Below are 25,552 nucleotides of genomic sequence, written 5' to 3'. Positions count from 1 at the left end.
GCTGCTCCACAGGCAGCTACACAAAAACAAGATCCCACAAACAACAGGTGGGAAAAGGCTGCCTAAATATGATCCCCAATCAGAGACAACGATAGACAGCTGCCTCTGATTGGGAACCATACCAGGCCAACAAAGAAATAGAAAACATAGATTGCCCACCCAAATCACACCCTGACCTAATCAAATATAGAATTAAAAGGATTTCTAAGGTCAGGGTGTGACAACGAGATCATACAGGTCACAGTGGTGGGTGGTATAAGGGGCTTTGGTGACAAAACGGATGGCACTGTGATAGACTGCATCCAGTCTGTTGAGTAGAGTGTTGGAGGCTATTTTGTAAATGACATCGCTGAAGTCGAGGATCGGTAGGATGGTCCGTTTTACTAGGGTAAGTTTGGCAGCATGAGTGAAGGAGGCTTTGTTGCGAAATAGGAAGCCGATTATACATTTAATTTTGGATTGGAGATGTTTGATGTGAGTCTGGAAGGAGAGTTTACAGTCTAACCAGACACCCAGGTATTTGTAGTTGTCCACATATTCTAAGTCAGAACCATCCAGAGTAGTGATGGACGAGCGGGCAGGTGTCGGCAGCGATTGGTTGAAGAGCATGCATTTAGTTGTACTTGCATTTAAGAGCAGTTGGAGGCCACGGAAGGAGAGTTGTATGGCATTGAAGCTCGTCTGGAGGTTAGTTAACACAGTGTCCAAAGAAGGGCAATATGTAAACAGAATAGTGTCGTCTGCGTAGAGGTGGATCAGGGAATCACCAGCAGCAAGAGCGACATGATTGATGTATACTGAGAAGAGAGTCGGCCCGAGATATGAACCCTGTGGCTGCCAGAGGTCTGGACATCTATTGCACTACTCACCCTATTTGTCCTGATCAATTGTAGTGAACTACTCACCCTATTGGTCCTGATCAAATGTAGTGTACTATTCACCCTCTTGGTCCTGATCAAATGTAGTGAACTACTCACCCTATTGGTCCTGATCAAATGTAGTGTACTACTCACCCTATTGGTCCTGATCAAATGTAGTGAACTACCACCCTATTGGTCCTGATCAAATGTAGTGAACTACTCACCCTATTGGTCCTCATCAGATGTAGTGAACTACTCACCCTATTGGTCCTGATACAATGCAGTGCACTACTGTTCATGATGTAAACTCCAGGTCTTACGGAACATAATTTGGTTGTTCTAACGTACTCACTAACCCAATTCATATTTAATGAAAGTAAAATACTACTCCCACAGTGTCTCCAAGGTTACGCATCACTAGAGCCCTCCTAGAATGCATTCCACATGGCTCCCTACACCTAGACCAGGGTCCGATTCCTATATAGTTCACTGTCAGACCAGATCCCAATGGGTTTAACTACAGGCCCTGATCAAACCAGATCCCAATGGGTTTAACTACAGGCCCTGATCAAACCAGATCCCAATGGGTTTAACTACAGGCCCTGGTCATGTGTACTGCATTATGTAAGACATAGGGGGCCATTTGGGACACAATTCACACTCAAGCTAACAATCCAGATCAAATGTTGCAACTTGTATAAATTCATGACCAGAGCTTTTAGACGTTTATATTGATATGGTGTTAACCATCAGAGATAACTGAGTTATTAGATGTTTATATGGATATGATGTTAACCATCAGAGATAACTGAGTTATTAGATGTTTATATGGATATGATGTTACCCATCAGAGATAACTGAGTTATTAGATGTTTATATGGATATGATGTTAACCATCAGAGATAACTGAGTTATTAGATGTTTATATTGATATGATTTTAACCATCAGAGATAACTGAGTTATTAGATGTTTATATTGATATGATTTTAACCATCAGAGATAACTGAGTTATTAGATGTTTATATTGATATGATTTTAACCATCAGAGATAACTGAGTTATTAGATGTTTATATTGATATGATTTTAACCATCAGAGATAACTGAGTTATTAGATGTTTATATGGATATGATGTTAACCATCAGAGATAACTGAGTTATTAGATGTTTATATTGATATGATTTTAACCATCAGAGATAACTGAGTTATTAGATGTTTATATTGATATGATTTTAACCATCAGAGATAACTGAGTTATTAGATGTTTATATGGATATGATGTTAACCATCAGAGATAACTGAGTTATTAGATGTTTATATTGATATGATGTTAACCATCAGAGATAACTGAGTTATTAGATGTTTATATTGATATGATGTTAACCATCAGAGATAACTGAGTTATTAGATGTTTATATTGATATGATGTTAACCATCAGAGATAACTGAGTTATTAGATGTTTATATTGATATGATGTTAACCATCAGAGATAACTGAGTTATTAGATGTTTATATGGATATGATGTTAACCATCAGAGATAACTGAGTTATTAGATGTTTATATGGATATGATGTTAACCATCAGAGATAACTGAGTTATTAGATGTTTATAATGATATGATGTTAACCATCAGAGATAACTGAGTTATTAGATGTTTTATATGGATATGATGTTAACCATCAGAGATAACTGAGTTATTAGATGTTTATATTGATATGATGTTAACCATCAGAGATAACTGAGTTATTAGATGTTTATATGGATATGATGTTAACCATCAGAGATAACTGAGTTATTAGATGTTTATATTGATATGATGTTAACCATCAGAGATAACTGAGTTATTAGATGTTTATATGGATATGATGTTAACCATCAGAGATAACTGAGTTATTAGATGTTTATATGGATATGATGTTAACCATCAGAGATAACTGAGTTATTAGATGTTTATATGGATATGATGTTAACCATCAGAGATAACTGAGTTATTAGATGTTTATATTGATATGATGTTAACCATCAGAGATAACTGAGTTATTAGATGTTTATATGGATTGATGTTAACCATCAGAGATAACTGAGTTATTAGATGTTTATATGGATATGATGTTAACCATCAGAGATAACTGAGTTATTAGATGTTTATATGGATATGATGTTAACCATCAGAGATAACTGAGTTATTAGATGTTTATATGGATATGATGTTAACCATCAGAGATAACTGAGTTATTAGATGTTTATATGGATATGATGTTAACCATCAGAGATAACTGAGTTATTAGATGTTTATATTGATATGATGTTAACCATCAGAGATAACTGAGTTATTAGATGTTTATATTGATATGATGTTAACCATCAGAGATAACTGAGTTATTAGATGTTTATATGGATATGATGTTAACCATCAGAGATAACTGAGTTATTAGATGTTTATATGGATATGATGTTAACCATCAGAGATAACTGAGTTATTAGATGTTTATATGGATATGATGTTAACCATCAGAGATAACTGAGTTATTAGATGTTTATATGGATATGATGTTAACCATCAGAGATAACTGAGTTATTAGATGTTTATATGGATATGATGTTAACCATCAGAGATAACTGAGTTATTAGATGTTTATATGGATATGATGTTAACCATCAGAGATAACTGAGTTATTAGATGTTTATATGGATATGATGTTAACCATCAGAGATAACTGAGTTATTAGATGTTTATATGGATATGATGTTAACCATCAGAGATAACTGAGTTATTAGATGTTTATATTGATATGATGTTAACCATCAGAGATAACTGAGTTATTAGATGTTTATATGGATATGATGTTAACCATCAGAGATAACTGAGTTATTAGATGTTTATATGGATATGATGTTAACCATCAGAGATAACTGAGTTATTAGATGTTTATATGGATATGATGTTAACCATCAGAGATAACTGAGTTATTAGATGTTTATATGGATATGATGTTAACCATCAGAGATAACTGAGTATATTAGATGTTTATATGGATATGATGTTAACCATCAGAGATAACTGAGTTATTAGATGTTTATATTGATATGATGTTAACCATCAGAGATAACTGAGTTATTAGATGTTTATATTGATATGATGTTAACCATCAGAGATAACTGAGTTATTAGATGTTTATATGGATATGATGTTAACCATCAGAGATAACTGAGTTATTAGATGTTTATATGGATATGATGTTAACCATCAGAGATAACTGAGTTATTAGATGTTTATATGGATATGATGTTAACCATCAGAGATAACTGAGTTATTAGATGTTTATATGGATATGATGTTAACCATCAGAGATAACTGAGTTATTAGATGTTTATATGGATATGATGTTAACCATCAGAGATAACTGAGTTATTAGATGTTTATATGGATATGATGTTAACCATCAGAGATAACTGAGTTATTAGATGTTTATATGGATATGATGTTAACCATCAGAGATAACTGAGTTATTAGATGTTTATATGGATATGATGTTAACCATCAGAGATAACTGAGTTATTAGATGTTTATATTGATATGATTTTAACCATCAGAGATAACTGAGTTATTAGATGTTTATATGGATATGATGTTAACCATCAGAGATAACTGAGTTATTAGATGTTTATATTGATATGATGTTAACCATCAGAGATAACTGAGTTATTAGATGTTTATATTGATATGATTTTAACCATCAGAGATAACTGAGTTATTAGATGTTTATATGGATATGATGTTAACCATCAGAGATAACTGAGTTATTAGATGTTTATATTGATATGATTTAACCATCAGAGATAACTGAGTTATTAGATGTTTATATGGATATGATGTTAACCATCAGAGATAACTGAGTTTTAAGATGTTTATATGGATATGATGTTAACCATCAGAGATAACTGAGTTATTAGATGTTTATATGGATATGATGTTAACCATCAGAGATAACTGAGTTATTAGATGTTTATATGGATATGATGTTACCCATCAGAGATAACTGAGTTATTAGATGTTTATATGGATATGATTTTAACCATCAGAGATAACTGAGTTATTAGATGTTTATATGGATATGATTTTAACCATCAGAGATAACTGAGTTATTAGATGTTTATATGGATATGATGTTAACCATCAGAGATAACTGAGTTATTAGATGTTTATATTGATATGATTTTAACCATCAGAGATAACTGAGTTATTAGATGTTTATATGGATATGATGTTAACCATCAGAGATAACTGAGTTTTTAGATGTTTATATGGATATGATGTTAACCATCAGAGATAACTGAGTTATTAGATGTTTATATGGATATGATGTTAACCATCAGAGATAACTGAGTTATTAGATGTTTATATGGATATGATGTTAACCATCAGAGATAACTGAGTTATTAGATGTTTATATGGATATGATGTTAACCATCAGAGATAACTGAGTTATTAGATGTTTATATGGATATGATGTTAACCATCAGAGATAACTGAGTTATTAGATGTTTATATGGATATGATGTTAACCATCAGAGATAACTGAGTTATTAGATGTTTATATGGATATGATGTTAACCATCAGAGATAACTGAGTTATTAGATGTTTATATGGATATGATGTTAACCATCAGAGATAACTGAGTTATTAGATGTTTATATGGATATGATGTTAACCATCAGAGATAACTGAGTTATTAGATGTTTATATGGATATGATGTTAACCATCAGAGATAACTGAGTTATTAGATGTTTATATGGATATGATGTTAACCATCAGAGATAACTGAGTTTTTGTCTAGTTCATGTAATGACAGTGTGTCGTGCAGTTATGATCATCTAAAAAACAGTCCCAAATTGCACCCTATTCTCTATATAGTGCACTACTTTAGACCAGAGCCCTATTCTCTATATAGTGCACTACTTTAGACCAGAGCCCTATTCCCTAGATAGTGCACCTTTTTATAACAGAGCCCTATTCTCTAGATAGTGCACTACTTTAGAACAGAACCCTATTCCATATACAGTGCACTACTTTAGACCAGAGACCTATTCCCTATATAGTGCACTACTTTAGACCAGAGCCCTATTCCCTAGATAGTGCACTACTTTAGACCAGGTCCCTATTCCCTATATAGTGCACTACTTTAGACCAGAGCCCTATTCACTAGATATTGCACTACTTTAGACCAGAGCCCTATTCTCTATATAGTGCACTACTTTAGACCAGAGCCCTATTCCATATATAGTGCACTACTTTAGACCAGAACCCTATTCCATATATAGTGCACTACTTTAGACCAGAGCCCTATTCCCTAGATAGTGCACCTTTTAAGACCAGAGCCCTACTCCCTGTGTAGTAGTGCACAACTGTATTACCTGAGCTCTATGTCCAGGTGAAAGTAGTGTACTTTATAGGGGAATAGTTTGCCATTAGGTCTTTACATGTAGGAGACAGGATATGATGTAGTCTTTATATATAGGAGACATGATATGATGTAGTCTTTATATATAGGAGACAGGATATGATGTAGTCTTTATATATAGGAGACAGGATATGATGTAGTCTTTATATATAGGAGACATGATATGATGTAGTCTTTATATATAGGAGACAGGATATGATGTAGTCTTTATATATAGGAGACATGATATGATGTAGTCTTTATATATAGGAGACAGGATATGATGTAGTCTTTATATACAGGAGACAAGATATGATGTAGTCTTTATATATAGGAGACAGGATATGATGTAGTCTTTATATACAGGAGACAAGATATGATGTAGTCTATATATATAGGAGACAGGATATGATGTAGTCTTTATATACAGGAGACAGGATATGATGTGGTCTTTATATACAGGAGACAGGATATGATGTAGTCTTTATATACAGGAGACAGGATATGATGTGGTCTTTATATACAGGAGACAGGATATGATGTAGTCTTTATATACAGGAGACAGGATACCATGTGGTCTTTATATATAGGAGACAGGATATGATGTAGTCTTTATATATAGGAGACAGGATATGATGAAGTCTTTATATATAGGAGACAGGATGCCCTGTAGTCTTTATATGTAGGAGACAGGATATGATGTAGTCTTTATGTATAGGAGACAGGATATGATGTAGTCTTTATATACAGGAGACAGGATGCCATGTTGTCTTTATATGCAGGAGACAGGATATGATGTAGCCTTTATATATAGGAGACAGGATATGATGTAGTCTTTATATATAGGAGACAGGATATGATGTAGTCTTTATATATAGGAGACAGGATATGATGTAGTCTTTATATATAGGAGACAGGATATGATGTAGTCTTTATATATAGGAGACAGGATATGATGTTGTCTTTATATACAGGAGACAGGATATGATGTAGTCTTCATATACAGGAGACAGGATATGATGTAGTCTTTATATATAGGAGACAGGATATGATGTAGTCTTTATATACAGGAGACAGGGTATGATGTAGTCTTCATATATAGGAGACAGGATATGATGTAGTCTTTATATATAGGAGACAGGATATGATGTAGTCTTTATATATAGGAGACAGGATATGATGTAGTCTTTATATACAGGAGACAGGGTATGATGTAGTCTCTATATATAGGAGACAGGATATGATGTAGTCTTTATATATAGGAGACAGGATATTATGTAGTCTTTATATACAGGAGACAGGATATGATGTAGTCTTTATATACAGGAGACAGGATGCCATGTTGTCTTTATATGCAGGAGACAGGATATGATGTAGCCTTTATATATAGGAGACAGGATATGATGTAGTCTTTATATATAGGAGACAGGATATGATGTAGTCTTTATATATATGAGACAGGATGCCATGTAGTCTTTATATATAGGAGACAGGATATGATGTAGTCTTTATATATAGGAGACAGGATATGATGTAGTCTTTATATATAGGAGACAGGATATGATGTAGTCTTTATATATAGGAGACAGGATATGATGTAGTCTTTATATACAGGAGACAGGATATGATGTAGTCTTTATATATAGGAGACAGGATATGATGTAGTCTTTATATATAGGAGACAGGATATGATGTAGTCTTTATACATAGGAGACAGGATATGATGTAGTCTTTATATATAGGAGACAGGATATGATGTAGTCTTTATATACAGGAGACAGGATATGATGTAGTCTTTATATACAGGAGACAGGATGCCATGTTGTCTTTATATGCAGGAGACAGGATATGATGTAGCCTTCACATATAGGAGACAAGATATGATGTAGTCTTTATATATAGGAGACAGGATATGATGTAGTCTTTATATATAGGAGACAGGATATGATGTAGTCTTTATATATAGGAGACAAGATATGATGTAGTCTTTATATACAGGAGACAGGATGCCATGTGGTCTTTATATACAGGAGACAGGATGCCATGTGGTCTTTATATGCAGGAGACAGGATATGATGTAGCCTTCACATATAGGAGACAAGATATGATGTAGTCTTTATATATAGGAGACAGGATATGATGTAGTCTTTATATATAGGAGACAGGATATGATGTAGTCTTTATATATAGGAGACAGGATATGATGTAGTCTTTATATATAGGAGACAGGATATGATGTAGTCTTTATATATAGGAGACAGGATATGATGTAGTCTTTATATACAGGAGACAGGATATGATGTAGTCTTTATATACAGGAGACAGGATATGATGTAGCCTTTATATACAGGAGACAGGATATGATGTAGTCTTTATATACAGGAGACAGGATATGATGTAGTCTTTATATACAGGAGACAGGATATGATGTAGTCTTTATATACAGGAGACAGGATGCCATGTGGTCTTTATATATGTGACAGTGAGACTAATGCTTTAGTTGGGTCTTTGACTCTGAGTAATAAAACTGAATATTTATGTTTTTATCTTTTTTTAATTCAAAATATTGTTTGCATGCATCTGTGTGTGTGCACTTGTGTTTGTGTGTGTGTGTTTGCATGTGTGCACATGTGTTTGTGCGTGTCTGCATGTGTGCACATGTGTGTGTGACACGTTGGCTTGATCTCTATTGCATTGTGGGAGTATTTCTTGGTGTGCAAAAAAATGCAAATTAACCAAGTAAAGACATTTTAAAGTTTATTCTTGGTTTCATTTCTTTCTAAAACGTTTTTCCCCACCAACAACAGGCTGTGGTGGTTACCTGATGTAAAGGGTAGTGTGTGTGTGTGTGTGTGTGTGTGTGTGTGTGTGTGTGTTCTCCTCTTTCGTTAATGAAATCAGCCTTTCCATATGGCATGAACGTCTTCGTCTTTATAATTTGATATATCACCATGTGGGACATTGTTTTGTGTGTGTTCTGTGTGTGTCATTATCATGTGTTATGTGTTGATGTGGAGGCGTTCCTACGTTAGGACAGTGTAGTGTGTGTGTTGTGAGTGTTGATGTGGAGGCGTTCCTGCGTTAGGACAGTGTAGTGTGTGTGTTGTGAGTGTTGATGTGGGGGCGTTCCTGCGTTAGGACAGTGTAGTGTGTGTGTTGTGAGTGTTGATGTGGGGCCGTTCCTGCGTTAGGACAGTGTAGTGTGTGTGTTTGTCATTATCATGTGATATGTGTTGATGTGGGGGCGTTCATGCATTAGGACGGTGTAGTGTGTGTGTTGTGAGTGTTGATGTGGGGCCGTTCCTGCGTTAGGACGGTGTAGTGTGTGTGTTGTGAGTGTTGATGTGGAGGCCTTCCTGCGTTAGGACAGTGTAGTGTGTGTGTTTGTCATTATCATGTGATATGTGTTGATGTGGGGGCGTTCCTACGTTAGGACAGTGTAGTGTGTGTGTTGTGAGTGTTGATGTGGAGGCGTTCCTGCATTAGGACAGTGTAGTGTGTGTGTTGTGAGTGTTGATGTGGAGGCGTTCCTGCGTTAGGACAGTGTAGTGTGTGTGTTGTGAGTGTTGATGTGGGGGCGTTCCTGCGTTAGGACGGTGTAGTGTGTGTGTTGTGAGTGTTGATGTGGGGGCGTTCCTGCGTTAGGACGGTGTAGTGTGTGTGTTGTGAGTGTTGATGTGGGGGCGTTCATGCATTAGGACGGTGTAGTGTGTGTGTTGTGAGTGTTGATGTGGGGCCGTTCCTGCGTTAGGACGGTGTAGTGTGTGTGTTGTGAGTGTTGATGTGGAGGCGTTCCTGCGTTAGGACAGTGTAGTGTGTGTGTTTGTCATTATCATGTGATATGTGTTGATGTGGAGGCGTTCATGCATTAGGACAGTGTAGTGTGTGTGTTGTGAGTGTTGATGTGGGGGCGTTCCTGCGGTAGTTAATTGACAGCCACTGTCCCCACCATACGGGATGTTCTCAGAGACAAGCCCCTTTTGGCGGCGTGAGAAAAACCACATCAACCCTGACTGCGTTTTAATGTAACGTGATGATTGTAAAATCAGCAGATAGAAAGGCGTCTTCTGCTCTTCGTCAGATTGAGTCTTCATCAAACTCATCACATCTGGAGTGTATTCATTAGCAAAACACTAGAAAAACATTTTGCCCTGGTTGCCATGGTCTCGTGGTTGACTGTTGTTCGACTTGTAGTACCTACACTTGACAGTAGGAGGAGCCAACACTCAGAAGGGCAACTAGAAGAATGACTGAGAAGTCGGTGTTGATTTCCACATGAAGCTCTTTCTTCAATCACATTTGGATACAATTGTTGATTTGAAATTCATTCACTTGTGTATAAGGAGTCGGAGAGAGAGAGAGAGAGAGAGAGAGAGAGAGAGAGAGAGACAGAGAGAGAGAGAGAGAGAGAGAGACAGAGAGAGAGAGAGAGAGAGAGAAGGAAAGAGAGAGAGAGAGAGAGAGAGACAGAGAGAGACAGAGAGAGAGAGAGAGAGAGAGAGAGAGAGAGAGAGACAGACAGACAGACAGACAGAGAGAGAGAGAGATAGAGAGAGACAGAGACAGAGAGAGACAGAGACAGAGAGAGAGAGAGAGAGAGAGAGAGAGAGAGAGAGAGAGAGAGAGAGAGAGAGAGAGAGAGAGAGAAATACATTTTTCTTTGACTAGATAATTAGTGGGTGTCAGTTGATTAAAAAAGGGGCCCACCTGACATTGTTATGTAATGGGGACTTTGACACTTCATTGACTTCAGCTTTATTATGTCCAATCCGTTGGTCACAATGAAAAGTGATACACTGACAGGTACCACACAGACACACAGGCTACATCCCAAACTGATACACTGACAGGTACCACACACAGGCTACATCCCAAACTGATACACTGACAGGTACCACACAGACACACAGGCTGCATCCCAAACGGAACCACATTCTCTAGATAGTGTCTAGGACTCTAGGCTTCTAGGGAAGAGGATGCCATATTGGACGTGGGACACACTCTGCCGACCTTACACCACGGAGACTTGTGATTGACACACACACTTTCAATAACCAATAATTAAATATTTAGCATTTACACAAAAATACAAATAATGTCGGAGTAGAAAAAACGACATGGATTGATAATATATGATCGATGCAGTGGAACATATAAAAAAATATTTGTTTTTCATTTGTTTTTCTTCTGTACAAACATACATATAAATATAGATAGAAAGAGAGAGTATAAAAGTGTGTATTTTTAAAATACAAAGGGGGGTTTGTACACCACAGTTATTGACGTTCACATGACAAGGAGACATATGGCAAAACATTTTGAGGGCATCTCTTTTCACAGTAACGTGGGCTGTACGTTATAAATGCAAACGCTGTTCATAGTTCTCTCATAGTTCTTTCACATTGTTATAAACATGAAGGAGTTTAGAAATGTGTCTCTGGGCGTTGGTTCAAGCCTTGTTGATCTGTGGCCCAACCACAACGTCACAAACAACGTTGAAACGTCTCACCAACGTTTAAAATGTCTTAAGATCCCAGAAAAAACATCAGTGCTATAGGATCAGTTCATCTTCCTGTTTAATGGTCCTTGGCCTCTCATTGGGCACTCTGTCTCTCTCTCTCTCTCTCTCTGTCTCTCTCTCCGTCTCTCTCTCTCTCTCTGTCTCTCTCTCTCTCTGTCTCTCTCTCTCTCTCTCTCTCTCTCTCTCTCCGTCTCTCTCTCTCTCCGTCTCTCACTCTCTCCGTCTCTCTCTCTCTGTCTCTCTCTCTCTCTCTCTGTCTCTCTCTCTCTCTGTCTCTCACTCTCTCCGTCTCTCTCTCTCTGTCTCTCTCTCTCTCTCTCTGTCTCTCTCTCTCTCTCTCTCTCTCTGTCTCTCTCTCTCTCCGTCTCTCACTCTCTCCGTCTCTCTCTCTCTGTCTCTCTCTCTCTCTGTCTCTCTCTCTCTCTCTCTCTCCGTCTCTCTCTCTCTCTCTCTCTCTCTCTCTCTCTCTCTCTCTCTCAGTCTCTCTCTCTCTCTCTCTCTCTGTCTGTCTGTCTCTCTCTCTCTCTCTCTCTCTCTCTCTCTCTCTCTCTCTCTCTCTCTCTCTCTCTCTCTCTCTCCGTCTCTCTCTCTCTCTCCGTCTCTCGCTCTCTCCATCTCTCGCTCTCTCTCTCTCTCTCTCCGTCTCTCTCTCTGTCTCTCTTTTTCTCTCCATCTCTCTCTCTCTCCCCGTCTCTCTCTCTCCATCTCTCTCTCTCCATCTCTCTCTCTCTCTCCGTCTCTCTCTAGGTCTGCCTGGCGTCCTGTAGTAGTTTATTAATCTCGGTGACCAACTCACTAGCGTCCATCATGTCATCGTGTCTGTCACTGCGTTGCTTCCTCCCCATCCCTAGCATCTCCAGCTCATCCTCCTCATAGTTTTCTGGGATCTCCTCCATGGCAGGCAGCCATCTTAGGTGTGGTGGCTGGTTGGAGGAGGAAGAGGTGGTGGACGAGGCGGCCAAGTTGGTGAGGTTGTTGGTGTTGTGACTTGATGGGCTTTGGCCGACAGCTCCGCCTCCGGGGTTCAGATAGTGGGTGTTAGCCGCCCACGCCGCCACGCCCGCCGGGTAGGAGGCGGGGCCTTTGGTGTTGTTGCCGCCCGTTAACAGCACCTTGGCGTGGCCACCCTTTCCACTTCCTCGTTCCGTTGCCGCGGCGGCAACGTTGTTTTCGCTGCACTCGGCGTACGAATCCAGTGACGGAGGGAGCAGGCGCCGGAAGATTCCGTTCATCTCCGAAAGCAAGGAACCCCCTTCACTGACCCCTTCCTCCTCAGAACTCCCGGGCTCCTTCCCGAAGGTGGAGAAGCTCTTCCTGCGCTCCGAGGAGTCGATGGAAGCCTGGTCGTCATCGAGGAGGTGGGGGGGCTGGTTAGAGGACTCCTCCCCTGGGATAAACATGTTGCTACGGTAGTCAGAGGAAGAGGAGGCCGGGGAGGACAGGGAGAGGGCCAGGGGAGGCATCCAGCACTGGTCAGAATGGCCCAACACACGACACTCCTCAGTGCATAGGCGCATAGCTAGGGAGAGAGAAGGGAGAGGGTTAATGTTGTGTTTGGTACACAGGTTCATAGCTAGGGAGAGAGAAGGGAGAGGGTTAATGTTGTGTTTGGTACACATGTTCATAGCTAGGGAGAGAGAAGGAAGAGGGTTAATGTTGTGTTTGGTACACAGGTTCCTAGCTAGGGAGAGAGAAAGGAGTGGAGGGAGAGGGTTAACATTGTGTTTGGTACCCAGGTTCATAGCTAGGGAGAGAGAAAGGAGTGGAGGGAGAGGGTTAACGTTGTGTTTGGTACACATGTTCATAGCTAGGGAGAGAGAAGGAAGAGGGTTAATGTTGTGTTTGGTACACAGGTTCCTAGCTAGGGAGAGAGAAAGGAGTGGAGGGAGAGGGTTAACATTGTGTTTGGTACCCAGGTTCATAGCTAGGGAGAGAGAAAGGAGTGGAGGGAGAGGGTTAACGTTGTGTTTGGTACACATGTTCATAGCTAGGGAGAGAGAAGGAAGAGGGTTAATGTTGTGTTTGGTACACAGGTTCCTAGCTAGGGAGAGAGAAAGGAGTGGAGGGAGAGGGTTAACGTTGTGTTTGGTACCCAGGTTCATAGCTAGGGAGAGAGAAAGGAGTGGAGGGAGAGGGTTAACGTTGTGTTTGGTACACAGGTTCCTAGCTAGGGAGAGAGAAGGGAGTGGAGGAAGAGGGTTAACGTTGTGTTTGGTACACAGGTTCCTAGCTAGGGAGAGAGAAGGGAGTGGAGGGAGAGGGTTAATGTTGTGTTTGGTACACAGGTTCCTAGCTAGGGAGAGAGAAGGGAGTGGAGGGAGAGGGTTAACGTTGTGTTTGGTACGCAGGTTCCTAGCTAGGGAGAGAGAAGAATGAGAAGGGAGACATGAGAGACACAGAGATTGGTGACAAATAACATGTTTGGTTTGACATTGATTAAAGGGTCTCGTGGCTCAGAAGAGGAGAGAGCAGAGAGGGGACACAGTGTCAAGGTGTATGATTGGCATTGATATGCAGTAGCCTACAGAACTGTTGTCTGTCAACACTACTCAGTACATACACTGCTAGCTGGAAAATACAGTCTCAATGTTTTATCTGGTTTGACATTGAGGACACAGTCCCATAGCTACGGGAGAGAGGACACAGTCCCATAGCTATGGGAGAGAGGACACAGTCCCATAGCTATGGGAGAGAGGACACAGTCCCATAGCTACGGGAGAGAGGACACAGTCCCATAGCTATGGAAGAGAGGACACAGTCCCATAGCTATGGAAGAGAGGACACAGTCCCATAGCTATGGGAGAGAGGACACAGTCCCATAGCTATGGAAGAGAGGACACAGTCCCATAGCTACGGGAGAGAGGACACAGTCCCATAGCTATGGAAGAGAGGACACAGTCCCATAGCTATGGGTGAGAGGACACAGTCCCAAAGCTATGGGAGAGAGGACACAGTCCCATAGCTATGGGAGAGAGGACACAGTCCCATAGCTACGGGAGAGAGGACACAGTCCCATAGCTATGGAAGAGAGGACAGAGTCCCAAAGCTATGGGAGAGAGGACACAGTCCCATAGCTATGGGAGAGAGGACACAGTCCCATAGCTACGGGAGAGAGGACACAGTCCCATAGCTATGGAAGAGAGGACACAGTCCCATAGCTATGGAAGAGAGGACACAGTCCCAAAGCTATGGGAGAGAGGACACAGTCCCATAGCAATGGGAGAGAGGACACAGTCCCATAGCTACGGGAGAGAGGACAAAGTCCCATAGCTACGGGAGAGAGGACACAGTCCAAAAGCTACGGGAGAGAGGAGACCAGGAGCACTGATACAAATGGATAGTTGTTAAACTGATGCCTGTCTAATCACTCTGTTACCTGTCTAACCCTGTACCTCTCTGTCTAGTCCTGTACCTCTCGGTCTAGTGCTGTACCTCTCTGTCTATTCCTGTACCTCTCTGTCTAGTCCTGTACCTCTCTGTCTAGTCCTGTACCTCTCTGTCTAGTCCTGTACCTCTCTGTCTAGTCCTGTACCTCTCTGTCTATTCCTGTACCTGTCTGTCTATTCCTGTATCTCTCTGTCTAGTCCTGTACCTCTCGGTCTAGTGCAGTACCTCTCAGTCTATTCCTGTACCTCTCTGTCTAGTCCTGTACCTCTCTGTCTAGTCCTGTACCTCTCTGTCTAGTCCTGTACCTCTCTGTCTATTCCTGTACCTCTCTGTCTATTCCTGTACCTCTCTGTCTAACCCTGTACCTCTATGTCTAACCCTGTACCTCTCGGTCTAGTCCTGTACCTCTCTGTCTAACCCTGTACCTCTCGGTCTAGTCATGTCCCTCTCTGTCTAACCCTGGACCTCTCGGTCTAGTCCTGTACCTCATTGTCTAACCCTGTACCTCTCGGTCTAGTCCTGTACCTCTCTGTCTAACCCTGTACCACACTGTTTAACTCTGTACCTCTCGGTCTAACCCTGTACCTCTCTGTCTAGTCCTGTACCTCTCTGTCTAACCCTGTACCTCTCTGTCTAACCCTGTACCTCTCTGTCTAACCCTGTACCTCTCTGTCTAACCCTGTAACTCTCTGTCTAACCCTGTACCTCACTGTCTAACCCTGTACCTCTCTGTCTAACCCTGTACCTCTCTGTCTAACCCTGTACCTCTCTGTCTAACCCTGTACCTCTCTGTCTAACCCTGTACCTCTCTGTCTAACCCTGTATCTCTCTGTCTAACCCTGTAGCTCTCTGTCTAACCCTGTACCTCTCTGTCTAACCCTGTACCTCTCTGTCTAACCCTGTACCTCTCTGTCTAGTCCTGTACCTCTCTGTCTAGTCCTGTACCTTTCTGTTTAACCCTGTACCTCTCTGTCTAACCTTGTACCTCGCTGTCTAACCCTGTACCTCTCTGTCTAACCCTGTACCTCTCGGTCTAGTCCTGTACCTCTCTGTCTAGTCCTGTACCTCTCTGTCTAACCCTGTACCTCTCTGTCTAACCCTGTACCTCACTGTCTAACCTTGTACCTCTCTGTCTAACCCTGTACCTCTCTGTCTAACCCTGTACCTCTCTGTCTAACCCTGTACCTCTATGTCTAACCCTGTACCTCCCTGTCAAACCCTGTACCTCTCAGTCTAGTGCAGTACCTCTCTGTCTAACCTTGTACCTCTCTGTCTAACCCTGTACCTCTCTGTCTAGTCCTGTACCTCTCTGTCTAACCCTGTACCTCTCTGTCTAACCCTGTACCTCTCTGTCTAGTCCTGTACCTCTCTGTCTAGTCCTGTTCCTCTCTGTCTAACCCTGTACCTCTCGGTCTAGTGCAGTACCTCTCTGTCTAGTCCTGTACTTCTCTGTCTAACCCTGTACCTCTCTGTCTAGTCCTGTACCTCTCTGTCTAACCCTGTACCTCTCTGTCTAACCCTGTACCTCTCTGTCTAACCCTGAACCTCTCTGTCTAACCCTGTACCTCACTGTCTAACCCTGTACCTCTCTGTCTAACCCTTTACCTCTCTGTCTAACCCTATACCTCTCTGTCTAACCCTGTACCTCTCTGTCTAACCCTGTACCTCTCTGTCTAACCCTGTATCTCTCTGTCTAACCCTGTAGCTCTCTGTCTAACCCTGTACCTCTCTGTCTAACCCTGTACCTCTCTGTCTAACCCTGTACCTCTCTGTCTAGTCCTGTACCTCTCTGTCTAACCCTGTACCTCTCTGTCTAACCCTGTACCTCTCTGTCTAACCTTGTACCTCGCTGTCTAACCCTGTACCTCTCTGTCTAACCCTGTACCTCTCGGTCTAGTCCTGTACCTCTCTGTCTAGTCCTGTACCTCTCTGTCTAACCCTGTACCTCTCTGTCTAACCCTGTACCTCACTGTCTAACCTTGTACCTCTCTGTCTAACCCTGTACCTCTCTGTCTAACCCTGTACCTCTCTGTCTAACCCTGTACCTCTATGTCTAACCCTGTACCTCCCTGTCAAACCCTGTACCTCTCGGTCTAGTGCAGTACCTCTCTGTCTAACCTTGTACCTCTCTGTCTAACCCTGTACCTCTCTGTCTAGTCCTGTACCTCTCTGTCTAACCCTGTACCTCTCTGTCTAACCCTGTACCTCTCTGTCTAACCCTGTACCTCTATGTCTAACCCTGTACCTCCCTGTCTAACCCTGTACCTCTCTGTCTAACCTTGTACCTCTCTGTCTAACCCTGTACCTCTCTGTCTAACCCTGTACCTCTCGGTCTAGTCCTGTACCTCTCGGTCTAGTGCAGTACCTTTCTGTCTAGTCCTGTACCTCTCTGTCTAGTCCTGTACCTCTCTGTCTAACCCTGTACCTCTGTTGCCTGTCTAACACTTTCCCTCATGTCACTCTCTGTAAACTCTAGACATTTGAACCAACCATTTTTGTGAGAAAGATAGATGTTGTTTTGGTATCAGAAAGGTCAACCGATTTTTACTGGGATGAGTGACAAAGTAAACCAATTAAATCACTCCATTCAATCAGGCTCAAAAACAGTTAATCCCCCTCTTTCAATCCCTCCTTCCCTAGCTCCATCCTTCTCTGCTCCTTCCCTCCCTCCCTCCATCTCCCCTCCCTCCCTCCCTCCCTCCCTCCCTAGCTCCATCCTTCTCTGCTCCTTCCCTCCCTCCCTCCATCTCCTTTCCCTCCCTCACTCCCTCCATCTCCCCTCCCTCCCTCCTTCCCTAGCTCCATCCTTCTCTGCTCCTTCCCTCCCTCCCGCCATCTCATTTCCCTCCCTCACTCCCTCCATCTCCCCTCCCTCCCTCCTTCCCTAGCTCCATCCTTCTCCCCGCCCCCCCCTCACTCCCACCATCTCCTCTCCTCTCCCTCCCTCACTCCCTCCATCTCCCCTCCCTCCCTCCTTCCCTAGCTCATCCTACTCCTCGCCCCCCTCACTCCCACCATCTCCTCTCCTCTCCCTCCCTCACTCACTCCATCCATCTCCCATCCCCCCCTCCTTCCCTAGCTCCACCCTTCTCCCTCCCTCCCTCCCTCCCTCCCTCCCTCCCTCCCTCCCTCCCTCTAGCCTTCTTCCTCTCCTCCTCCATCTCTCCTGCTTCCTTCCCTCTTCCATCTCTCCTTATTGCCTCCCTCCTCCATCTCTCCTTCTTCCCTCCCTCCTCCATCTCTCCTTCTTCCCTCCCTCCTTCATCTCTCCATAAAGAGAAGAATAACAGACAGAGGAGAAGAGACAGAAGAGAGAGAAGAGAGAGAAGAGGAGAGACTGTGGCTCTCAGGGGGGAGAACAACATCATTTTAAAAGCAATTACTGTGAATTCTCCTCAGCACAGACATGAAAGGGCCGGCCTGTCACTCAAACAGCCAACACAGACACACGCGTATACACCACACACACACACACACACACACACACACACACACACACACAAACACACACACACGCACACACACAAACACACACACACACACACACAAAAACACACACACACACATATACACCCACCCACCCACCCGACACAGTGACAGACAGAGAGAGTCACAGTGTAAATCGGGGAGGCGTTTACCGACACGACTCTATCTGAGGGCCAGATATCAGGAGGGTGGTAATGGAGGAACGCGTCTGCCTGATAAAACCCCTGGAAATTAAAGGCTGTGGGGAAGAATACAGCTGAAGCACAGTTGTGCTACTGGGTGAATGGGCTGTTATATAATAGTGAATGTGTCCCAAATCGCACCCTGTTCCCTATATAGCACACCGCGTTTGAGTACACTACATGGGGAAAGTAGTGCACTATTAAGAAAATAGGGTGTTATTTGGGAGTCCAGGCCATACAATGTGGTGTTAAAAATCATCTTTTGACTGTTCAGGTGAGACGTGTATTGTTGAAGCCAGCACGGGGAAGATTGTAAAACGTGGTGAGCAGCTGTCCACGGTGCTGAACTGAATAGATGATTTATTAAAGTGTTGGGGAGAACCTGGTGTGAGCAGCCCAGTGTGATGTGTGTGACGGTGGGCGTCACTGGGTCGTGTTATATCTCTAGTGAAAACGGGACTGTCGTACTGCAGCGGGTGATGTCACCTGGCTTGGTTTTTATATTCTGTGACATCACTGCCCTGCACCCAATGACTTTTACACAAAGAGTATAAAGCTGGTTTATCCTGCCTCTACCAAGATGGCTGTCTCACGTCTCTATGTAACTGACCTGGGCACTATAGTCTATCCTGCCTCTACCAAGATGGCTGTCTCATGTCTCTATGTAACTGACCTGGGCACTATAGTCTATCCTGCCTCTACCAAGATGGCTGTCTCATGTCTCTATGTAACTGACCTGGGTGTAGTCTGTGGTGTATGTCCTGGTGGTAGAGCTCAGAGAAGCACTATAGTCTATCCTGCCTCTACCAAGATGGCTGTCTCATGTCTCTATGTAACTGACCTGGGTGTAGTCTGTGGTGTATGTCCTGGTGGTAGAGCTCAGAGAAGCACTATAGTCTATCCTGCCTCTACCAAGATGGCTGTCTCATGTCTCTATGTAACTGACCTGGGTGTAGTCTGTGGAGTATGTCCAGGTGGTAGAGCTCAGAGAAGCCATCCCCCAGCAGACGGTCGATGGGGGACTCTCGTCCCATATCATAGTCGCTGTCCCCCGCATCGCTGTCCCCACGACCACTGTCCTTCAAGCTGAACTTGTCCATGTCCTGCAATGCATACCTAGAGAGAGAGAGAGAGAGAGAGAGGGGGATGGGAGAAAGAGAGAGAGAGAGAGGGGGATGGGAGAAAGAGAGAGAGAGGAAGGAAGGGAGAAAGGAAGAAAGAGAGAGAGAGAGAGAGAGGGGGATGGGAGAAAGAGAGAGAGAGGAAGGAAGGGAGAAAGGAAGAAAGAGAGAGAGAGAGAGAGGGGGGGGGGGGGGGATGGGAGAAAGAGAGAGAGAGGAAGGAAGGGAGAAAGGAAGAAAGAGAGAGAGAGAGAGAGAGAGAGAGAGAGAGAGAGAGAGAGAGAGGTGGGGGGATGGGAGAAAGAGATAGAGAGGAAGGAAGGGAGAAAGGAAGAAAGAGTGAGAGATAGAGAGAGAGAGAGTTGAAAGTACAATTGAGTCAATGAAAATGTATGTAATTGGTGTTTCTTAGTGGTAGAAGCTGCTGTACCACTGATTAATGCTCACCATAAGGGTAGACAGAACTACAAAACAAACATTTCACAACACTACAGTTGAAACAGACATGTGATCCACAAACTTTTGGATTGAATGATATTGATATGATTCAAACTCAAAACATGATAAACAAAAGAGCCATCTTAGAAAAAGGGCCAAACTAATATAGATCCATACTGTCATTACATATGTGTTTATTGATGCTACCAATGCTACTAATTGTATTGATGCTACTAATGCTACTCATTGTATTGATGCTACTAATGCTACTCATTGTATTGATGCTACTAATGCTACTCATTGTATTGATGCTACTAATGCTACTCATTGTACTGATGCTACTAATGCTACTCATTGTATTGATGCTACTAATGCTACTCATTGTATTGATGCTACTAATGCTACTCATTGTATTGATGCTACTAATGCTACTCATTGTATTGATGCTACTAATGCTACTAATTGTATTGATGCTACTAATGCTACTCATTGTATTGATGCTACTAATGCTTCTAATTGTATTGATGCTACTAATGCTACTACTTGTATTGATGCTACTAATGCTACTAATTTTATTGATGCTACTAATGCTACTAATTGTATTGATGCTACTAATGCTACTAATTTTATTGATGCTACTAATGCTACTCATTGTATTGATGCTACTAATGCTACTAATTTTATTGATGCTACTAATGCTACTAATTTTATTGATGCTAATAATGCTTCTAATTGTATTGATGCTACTAATGCTACTCATTGTATTGATGCTACTAATGCTACTAATTTTATTGATGCTACTAATGCTACTAATTGTATTGATGCTACTAATGCTACTAATTTTATTGATGCTACTAATGCTTCTAATTGTATTGATGCTACTAATGCTACTCATTGTATTGATGCTACTAATGCTACTAATTTTATTGATGCTACTAATGCTACTAATTTTATTGATGCTAGTAATGAAAAGCACGGTGGACACAAGGGAATTTGACAACTCAAAAGAGCAAAACGTTACAATGTTTTGGGGGGGGGGGGTGCTTTGTTTACCTGTAGCTTCTGGAGTATTTGTTGCCACGGAAACAGGGTCTAGGCTGGTACTGGCCCTGATGGAGCATGGACAGAAGCTGTGAGACTTGCTATATCCAAAATAAACAAATAAGAACAACAGAAAAAAGGAGGATGAATAACAGAACGGATGGAAACAGACGACAGGGAAAAAAGACGACAACAATGAGGAACAAAACAAGATGGATGACACACAGTGATTCTGATGGTGGTGACACACTGAGGAGGGTGAGGAGACAAATATGATGATTCCAAAATGGATGACAGAAAGTGGATGAGAGAAATAACAATGGGGTGGTGGGTGGGTGACGGGGATAAATCAATATGGATAGGAGAGAACAACGATCACATAATGGCTTGAGGGTGAAGACACAAAGGTAAACCGGAGCCATGATTACATCTGGAATCAGTTCTACTAGTTTTAAATGGACAGTCATTTCACTATGGATTTACTGACACTCAGGAACTGTTTACCAAGAGGCTAGGATTTATGACGGATTATTCTGGAATGGTAGAGGGGAGTGTAGGTGTGTGTGTGGTGTGGTGTGGTGTGGTGTGTGTGTGTGTGTGTGTATGTGTGTGTGTGTGTGTGTGTGTGTGTGTGTGTGTGTGTGTGTGTGTGTGTGTGTGTGTGTGTGTGTGTGTGTGTGTGTGGGAGAGAGAGAGATGAATTGTGTGTTCTGTAGTATCTCACCTCGACGGGTGGCGTAGCGTGGGCCAACTCCAGGGCGAAGCTCTCCGGGATATGATTGGACGATATTGTCACCAGGCTATTCAGTGACTGGTGGCTGTGGTGGCTCTGCCGGCTTCCCATTGGCGCCCGGTCCATGGGGGGCGTGGCCGAGGGTGAGCGGTGGTGCGCTCTGATTGGTAGAGTCCCATTCACCGTGGGAACAAGTGTGATGTCACCCTTGTGGATCTGCCGTGACGGTTTCTTCGGGTGATGCTGGTGGTTGGTCTCTGCCACCCTGCAGTTGTACGAGTTCCTGCTATCTTTCTTTTCTCTGTTGCAGCGGGCAGCGAACATGACCATGATGACCAGGAGCATAGTGCAGATGGCCCCCAGGGACATGATGATGATGAGGGAGGCGTCGAGCGGCGTCTCCCCCTGGTCCAGCACCTGCACGTGGCCCTCCATGTTCTCATAGAGGCAGATTTTCAGGACGGCCTTGGTGGTCTGTTGCAAGGAACCGTGGTCACTGACCAGGACGGTGAGCTCCGCAAACTCGTGGGGAAACATATCGAGGCTAACGTTGGCGCTGATCTCGCACGTTCTAGGATCCATAGAGAAGAAGCCTTCCTCGTTGCCGGCAGTGATCGAACATGTGAGTTCTGCGTTGACGCCGGTGTCTCGGTCGGTCGCCCTGACGACTGTAACCAGGCTACCGGCCTCGGTGTACTTGGAGACGGGGACGTCGGCCGTGAGGTTCCAGAGCTGCGGAACCACGATGACCGGCGGGTTGTCGTTTTCATCCAGGATTGTCAGGACGACGGTGGCGTTGCTCAGCAACGAGGGTTCCCCGGCGTCCTTGGCCTGGACTACGAAGGATATCCGGCTGACGTCCTCGCGGTCGAACGTGCGGAGGGCGTAAACAGCGCCGTTGGACGGGTCTATGGTGACAAAGGTGGAGATAGAGCTCCCGTGAACGGTGTTCTCCACCAGGAAGTAGCTCACCTGGCTGTTGGCATCCAGGTCGGGGTCGGTTGCCAAAAGCGACGTGAGGTAGGCCCCAGGGGCATTGTTCTCTGATCTGAATACCTCATAACGTCCCTTCTGGAAGCGTGGAGCATTGTCGTTTTCATCCAGCACGTGCACGGTGAAGTGCTTGATGGTCGAGAGGCTGGGTGTGCCGAGGTCCTCGGCGATGACCGTCAAGCTGAACTCTGACCTCTTCTCCCGATCCAGCGAGACGTTAGTGAGGATCATGTAGTTGTTCTCGTACGTCTTCTGTAGTTTAAAACTCCCCTGGCCATGGAGTTTACACACAACCTCTCCGTTCAGACCAGAATCTAGGTCCTCCACTCTTACTAAGGCCACGAAGGAATCCAATGGAGCGGCCTCGGAGATATAGGCCGCGTCCTCCTTGCCTCTGTCCCCTTGGGACATCAGATTGATGCTGATGTCTGGTTTGTTGTCGTTTATGTCCACTACCTTGATGAAGATCTTGCAGTGTGCTGGCATGGAGTTGGGGCCCATATCCTGGGCTTGGACATCGATGTCATATGATGTCGCGCTTTCAAAGTCCACGCGCTTCATGAGCGTCAGGTGGCCATTATCCGAGTTGATCTTGAACGTTTCCACGATTTTCGGGGACACGTGACTGCTAAAGGAGTAGACGATTTTGGCGTTGGTTCCGTCATCTGCATCAGTCGCATTCAGGTCAATAAGAAGAGATCCAACAGGTGAATTCTCCAATAGATGAATCACATATGAAGACTGTTCGAAAATAGGACTGTTGTCGTTTGAATCTGCCACGCTAATTCTGAGGAGAGTAGAACCGGATTTAGGGGGAACGCCCTTATCGGAGGCCGTCAGCTGAAGTTCATAACCTGGCTGCATCTCCCTGTCGAGCTCCCTTAGCACCACCAACTCCGAGTACTTAGCCCCGTCCGTTCTGCTCTGAATGTCAATCTTGAAGTAGTTGTTGGGCTCGAGGGAGTAAGTATCGAGGGAGTTCTCCCCGACGTCGGGGTCACTCGCGCTGTCCAGGGGAATGCGCGCACCAACTGCCGCGCTCTCGGAGATCTCGATGGGGATTACGGCGCGGGCGAACTGGGGCGCGTTATCATTAATGTCCAACACTTGCACCTCGACGTGGAAGAGCTGCAAGTGTTCTGTTGGAAGAGTCAGAACGTCGAATTCAATGGAACAGTTGAGGTTCTTCTCGCAGAGCTTCTCTCGGTCTATTTTGGAACGGATGCTGATCTCTCCGTCCTGCTCGCGCACGGATAGGAAAGACGTGCTCCCTCTCTGCATGGCTCGGAAGCGCAAAGACACAGAACTTGGGAGTTTGACCAAAACATCAGCCACGTCTTCTTTAAGCCGTGCAATAACAGTCCCCACCTTCTGTTCCTCGTAAACTTGATATTTTAATGTTTTACCTTTGACGTGTTGCGTGGCCAGTGCCATAACGGCGAGAAGGATCCATATTCGGATATAAAATACGCAGATTATTTTTCCAGGTTCCATCTTTAAAGTAATCCCTTTGGGTGATTCTGAAAGTAGTTCCAAAATAGCTCCTTTGCGCAGCCAGTACTGATTCCGTTATTGTAGCCTAATGAACTTAACGAATCCACTGCGCCCCGACGACAGTCATTAGGCTAATCGCAACGCATTCTCCAAAATCTAGATATTCCCATTTAAACACGTTTGAGCATTAAAAAAGCAGGTTGCGTTCCGCAGTCATTTCTACTAGAAAACACAACGTCCAAACTGAGAGTGAGTTATCCCTTCCACGCATACAAATCTGTTGCGCGAGTCTCAGAGTAGACTCCTATAGAGCACCGCTTAAATCTGTGCTTCTCTCTATGTGCGGTGCCGTGCTCTCTCTCTCTCGCTCTCTCTTCGTCTGATGGCTCCCCCAAAATAGCCCGCCTCAATCTAACCAGCCCTACAACGGAACAGCGGCCCCTTTCTCTTCTCCCCAGCAAGACAAAATGCTTCCTAAATAAAATGCTAACCCGGTGACCACTCAAAACAGAGGCGAGGAGAGAGGGGGGAGAAAGAGGGAGGGGAGGAGAGATCGAGACGGGGCAAACTCCACCCTCTCGGGTTCTTCATCCACTTTCTTTCTTCACTTTCACCCCTGAGAAGAGGAGAAAGAGAGAGAGAGAGAGGAGAGCATGCCTCAACAATAGGGAAGGGTAAAATAACTCAAGAGGAACTTTCATTGGTCACGTTTGCCCGGTTATATTTTTTGGTAGTCGCCGTTAGAAGACGCCAGGTTTCTTTATGAGTGTAGTAGTCTCTCGTTTTGGGTCTATTGCAGCAGACAGACTGGAGACATGGCTGGGATAATGTAGGATATACAGTATTCCTCC

General features: G+C 43.4%; 1 protein-coding gene across 2 annotated transcripts; it reads right to left on the bottom strand.

The window, feature by feature from the left end:
• Positions 1-11,021: 11,021 nt before the first annotated feature.
• Positions 11,022-25,326, bottom strand: LOC110512008 (protocadherin-18). Of its 2 annotated transcripts, none has more exons than XM_090209538.1 (4): positions 22,206-25,326; positions 21,494-21,549; positions 19,828-19,997; positions 11,022-13,345 (listed from the first exon to the last, which is right to left on the bottom strand). In XM_090209538.1, exons 1-4 carry the CDS (start codon positions 24,699-24,701, stop codon positions 12,570-12,572), a joined length of 3,498 nt encoding a protein of 1,165 aa, XP_090065664.1. In that variant the 5' UTR covers positions 24,702-25,326; the 3' UTR covers positions 11,022-12,569. The 2 variants fall into 2 exon arrangements, with proteins under 2 accessions (XP_090065664.1, XP_090065663.1); XM_090209537.1 differs by having other exon boundaries at positions 12,207-13,345; positions 21,494-21,582; positions 22,206-25,313.
• Between the last annotated feature and the right edge of the window lie 226 nt (positions 25,327-25,552).

Source organism: Oncorhynchus mykiss, chromosome 19, assembly GCF_057628025.1.
Source record: "Oncorhynchus mykiss isolate SJ-2025 chromosome 19, ASM5762802v1, whole genome shotgun sequence".
Taxonomy (NCBI): Eukaryota; Metazoa; Chordata; class Actinopteri; order Salmoniformes; family Salmonidae; genus Oncorhynchus; species Oncorhynchus mykiss.
The sequence above is the reverse complement of the archived record's forward strand: the minus strand, read 5'-3'. Positions and strand labels throughout refer to the sequence as shown.